At 50.6% G+C, this 4517-nt stretch overlaps 2 protein-coding genes across 2 annotated transcripts; both read right to left on the bottom strand.

Moving 5' to 3' along the window:
• Nucleotides 1-1073: 1073 nt before the first annotated feature.
• Nucleotides 1074-2429, bottom strand: LOC147849572 (protein UNUSUAL FLORAL ORGANS-like). Its single transcript, XM_087337368.1, has one exon. It carries the CDS (start codon nt 2287-2289, stop codon nt 1243-1245), a length of 1047 nt encoding a protein of 348 aa, XP_087193494.1. The 5' UTR covers nt 2290-2429; the 3' UTR covers nt 1074-1242.
• On the bottom strand, nt 2291-3398 carry LOC147849571 (uncharacterized). Its single transcript, XM_087337353.1, has 2 exons — nt 2392-3398; nt 2291-2299 (listed from the first exon to the last, which is right to left on the bottom strand). The coding sequence occupies exons 1-2, from the start codon at nt 3289-3291 to the stop codon at nt 2291-2293; spliced, it is 909 nt and encodes a 302-aa protein (XP_087193479.1). The 5' UTR covers nt 3292-3398.
• Nucleotides 3399-4517: the final 1119 nt, after the last annotated feature.

Raw genomic sequence — 4517 nt, 5'->3', positions numbered from 1 at the left:
ACATATATTTATTTGATAGGGACCCAATGCTACTACATATATTTATTTGATAGGGACCCAGTTAACCATGGACAGATAGGGACATGAAAAACTCGGGGCATTTCAGGGCGGTTCCGTATTGCAATCGTCATCATGTCGGATGGATCTGACATCAATCCCAATTCGAGAGTCAAATCTAGATTTGATTGACATGATCATCTCAAATTTCAAATGATTATGATGTTTTCTACTCTAGATTTGATTTTCAAATGTGTAGGTAGAGTTAGTTCATGGGAGCCACACTATTATTGATTGACATCGTGAATTCAATCAGTAAGCAGTTCCAGGTCGACCTCAAGACATACAACATCAAGCTTGGATTTAGCATGGGGGGACCATATCGCATAGGCCGTGAGCTCATGAACTCAATTTAATAGTGATTGAGAACATAGCTTGGATTAATAATACGTTTGGGGAAATGCAATTCTATATACATACATATATGCATACATACTACAGTTATGCACATAACAAAAGACTGACTACATACAATATTGTTCCATATTGTCGGGCTCATCGAGACACCGACGACAAACAAACTTCGGTGCATTCGAGCAGAGATGGAGAGCTCTTAACTCTAGTAATGTTCATCCATGCTATTATATATCACCATGCCTGCAACAAAGGGATGAATACCTACATATCTAATGGGCTCTAATCGAACCACGATGTTTAAAAACTCTGAAAGACATGTGGAGTTTTTTATGGACATTCAAGTGGAAGTCTCCAAATGAGTGAGGTTTTCAGGAAGCCCCTTTGGACAACTAATCTAACTGTCAAGTAGGAGAAGAAAAAAGTTTAAAAAGAATGAAATAGAAATTAGTACATGATTAACGAGAGATTAACACCACCAGATTTGCCTAATAAGAAACGAAAAAAAGAAAGAAAGGAAAAACACACAATGTCATCCTATTTGTAACTTGCAACAAGCATAGCTTCCCGGTTGAATTCATAGTAATTCACAGTCTTCATTGGCAGCAATGGATGGATAGATTGATTGATTGATTGATTGATTGATGGGAAAGAAGGAAAAACAGAGCAAGGAGTCTAGTGGAAGAAGAAGAAAGCCCAAGGTGGATGAAGGGAATTGGAGGGCAAAACATAATAACATGGCAGACAGACCTGAGAGTGGTAGGTAGTGAGAGTGAGATCTTGAAACCTTTGGTTTTGGCCTGACACATTTTTTAAATTATAACTTACCAGCTAGCAGACCAATGCCTCAAGCCTGGGGTCGTATGCGAAGGCATGAAAAGGAGTGGGTTGAGAATTGAAGGCCGAACCGCCACCGCCTCCGCCGGATGATGGCTGAAGAGGAGGAGGGGTGGTGCCGGAATTACCGGGCATGTCGGGGGCGGAAGCAGGGGTTAGGTCGGCGAAGGGGCATCTGGCCGCCCACCGCCACACCTTCTCGTAGAAGTCATAGAGCAGCATGTCGGGGGAGCCGGGCAGCGTGATGAGGATCTGGTTGCCGTGGCCGATGCAATGGAAGGCTCGGTGGCCCGACACGCGCGTGAAGTCCTCGTAGAGGGCGTGCGGCATGCGTTCGAGCTCGGTCCAGCTGCTCCGGGAGGCTTGGAGCCCCCAGATGCGGATGCTCTTGGGCACATTGAGCTTGTTCTTCTCGACGGCGGCCACGAGCACGAGGCGGCCGCGGCACTCGACGAGGTTGGGAGTGCGGAGGAAGCGGCGCATGGGGGCCTGGATCTTGCCCCAGGTGCGGGAGTGGGTGTCGTAGGCGAGGACGCTGAAGGGGCTGTAGTTCATGCAGTAGAAGAAGCCGTTGGCGTAGGTGGTTTTGCCGGACTCCAGGTTGCAGAGGCGGGGGAGAGGGGCGGTCATGGCCCAGTGCTGGAGGCGGGAGTCGTAGATCTCGGTGGTGAGGTTCTTGACGGCGAAGGGAGAGATAAGGTCATCCCCAGCGGCCAGGACGCGGTAGGCTTTGGTGTGCGGGTCCACGAGAAGGCCCACGGTGGGCTCGAATCGCTCCTTCAATGACGGCGGCAGCCGGACGTAGGCGCGGGTGAGGGGGTTGCATATGAGCACCGCCTTGCGCCCCCGCTCCTCCGAGATGCAGCACAGCAGGCCCCCCGCCGACGCCACCACGCTGAAGCGCGGCGGCAGGAAGGAGAGGTCCAGCCGGTGCCACGCCTTGGCGCCAGGGTCGAATGCCATCGCCTCCCTCCATAACCCCTTCCGGAAGAGCAGGAACCAGCGGCTGGCGGCGCGGCGCGCGCTCGCGCTCGCGCTCATTTCAAGAAAGCTGTCGGAAAACAGGAGGCTGTACCACCTCTTGCACACGAGGCGGGAGCGGAAGAAGCTCGGCAGCGGCAGGCTCGCCAGCACACGCTGCACCAGCGTCTCCGGGAGCCGGCTCCACAGCCGAGGGTCTAGCCATGGCGACGAGCTCGACGACGATGGCGGCGTAACAGTAGCAGCTGCCATTCCCATTCCCATCCCCATCCCCATTCCCATTGCCATTGCCATGCCTGACGAATTAACTTGGTGTAATCTACCTCCTCCTCCTCCTCCTCCTGTATTGCCGCCGCCAAGCTGCATCAGGACAGCGGCAGGACAATCATCGACCCCGCCTGCCGCCCCCCCCGGTGGGGGTAGGAGATGAGTATCCATGCGACCACAGATCATTGATCCTCCTGCTTGCTGTCCTGTGCTGCTGTTGTTACTACTGCTTATGACCGTGGAGTGCTGCTGCTGCTGCTGCTGCATTCGCCTCGGCGGCTGCTGCTGTTGCTGTTGCTGCAGCGATGGCGGCGGCACAGGCAGGGGAGGAGGTAAGGGGCCACTCTTCCGCTTCATGAAGTTCTGCTGCTGATGCTGCTGCTGATTCTGCAATTGTGTGTGCTGAAATTGCGTGTGATGCTGCTGCTGCTGGTGATGGTGCTGGTGATGATGATGGTGATGGTGATGTTGGAGTACCTGCATCTGCTGTTGGATCATAAGCTTATGCATCTCATCTTCTTCGTTGGCAGCTTCATTTGCATTGGTGTGGAGGCCCAGAATAAGCTGTGGTGGAAGAGGAAGAGAAGCAGGAGGAGGCGGAGGCGGAGGAGGAGGATGTGCAGGAGCTCCATATAAGGCGGCGGCGGCGGCATCCTGCAAGCTGTCTCCGCCGCCGCCGCCTGCACTGGTGGTGCCACCGCCTGCACTGGTGGTGGTGGCGTCGAGGTAGAAGTTCATGTAGGCATTGTTGAGATGGTTAGGAGGGGCGTCCATGGAGAGAAGGCCCACGTCCATCAAAAGGGAGCGGAGCAGTATGCTAGTAGTAGTAACAATGGTGGTGGTAGTGGTGATGGTGGTACTCCATTGGAGGAGGAGGAGGAGGAGGTAATGCTGCTGCTGCTGCTAATGGAGCTCATGGGAAGCTGCAGTAGTTAGTGGTGGAGGTGGAGGACGAAGAAGAAGAAGAGAATGTTATTGAAATTGGGTCCAGAAAATGATCTACATGATATTGTGAGCCCCCCCCCCCCCGAAGCATCACAACAGCAGAATAGAGACAGAGACAGAGACAGAGACACACAGTGAGAGAGAGAGAGAGAGAGAGAGAGAGAGAGAGAGAGCTCGGCAATGGCGGCATGCTTATACACGCTGATCCTTCCCCTTTGCCCCTTTTCTTTCTCGGCCTTTTTGCAACAATCCAACACACCCTTTTGCCTTGCGGTCCCTGAGCGCTTCCTTGTACAACAATCGCTGCTTGTATTGCTGCTGCTGTTATCTTATATTGTACATACATACATACATACACATACATACATATATACACACATGTATATATATATATGCATACGGATGGATGGATTGATGGCTGAAGATGTTAAGTTGCTACTACATACTACGATTTCAGAGAAAAGAAGAAGAAGTCGAAACTGGACGATCCTTTCTTTTCTTTTTTAAATCCATACCTAAGCAGAGGCAGAGGAAGATGTAGAAGCAGAAGCAGAAGCAGCAGGCGATGATGATGATTATGGATATAGATATGGATTTATGATCGAACCACTGCTCATTTGGACTGCTGTCATTAGCGAGATAGCTTAGGTCCGGGCCGATTAGACATGATGATCACTCTCATGACAACACAAAATTTAATTTAATCGATGAGAGGCTATATATGTACATATAGAGAGAAACATATATATATGTATTAACGTCTTCTAAGGCTGCATTTGGCTAGCAGTGCACCACCACATATGAGCAGCAAATCAATTACTCGTGGATTCACTTGAACAGAATTAGAATGCTCCCTCTTCATTCATTCAGATTGCTTGCTAAAATTGCTTGGAGAAGCTCCCCCACCCCAAGCAAGGCCAAAGCCAGCTCATGTAAATTTATTTATTTATATATTTATTGCTCTGTTTTCTTTCTTTCTTTCTTTTTGGGGAGGGGGTTGAGTCAGAACGTACTGTTGCTGCTGCTGCTGCTGCTCTATTTGCCGCTCCTCCCACGCAATCTATATAAATCCCAAT

This window comes from Azolla caroliniana, unplaced genomic scaffold (genome assembly GCF_043228905.1).
Source record: "Azolla caroliniana isolate FFs.n. ecotype wild unplaced genomic scaffold, voAzoCaro1.0.p SCAF_31, whole genome shotgun sequence".
NCBI lineage: Eukaryota > Viridiplantae > Streptophyta > Polypodiopsida > Salviniales > Salviniaceae > Azolla > Azolla caroliniana.
Note: the sequence above shows the minus strand (reverse complement) of the source record. Positions and strands in the feature narration are given on the sequence as shown.

Bases quoted from the DNA above. Each gene is read 5' to 3' on its own strand.
- LOC147849572 (XM_087337368.1), bottom strand. From the start codon at position 2,289: ATGAGCGCGAGCGCGAGCGCGCGCCGCGCCGCCAGCCGCTGGTTCCTG.
- LOC147849571 (XM_087337353.1), bottom strand. From the start codon at position 3,291: ATGGACGTGGGCCTTCTCTCCATGGACGCCCCTCCTAACCATCTCAAC.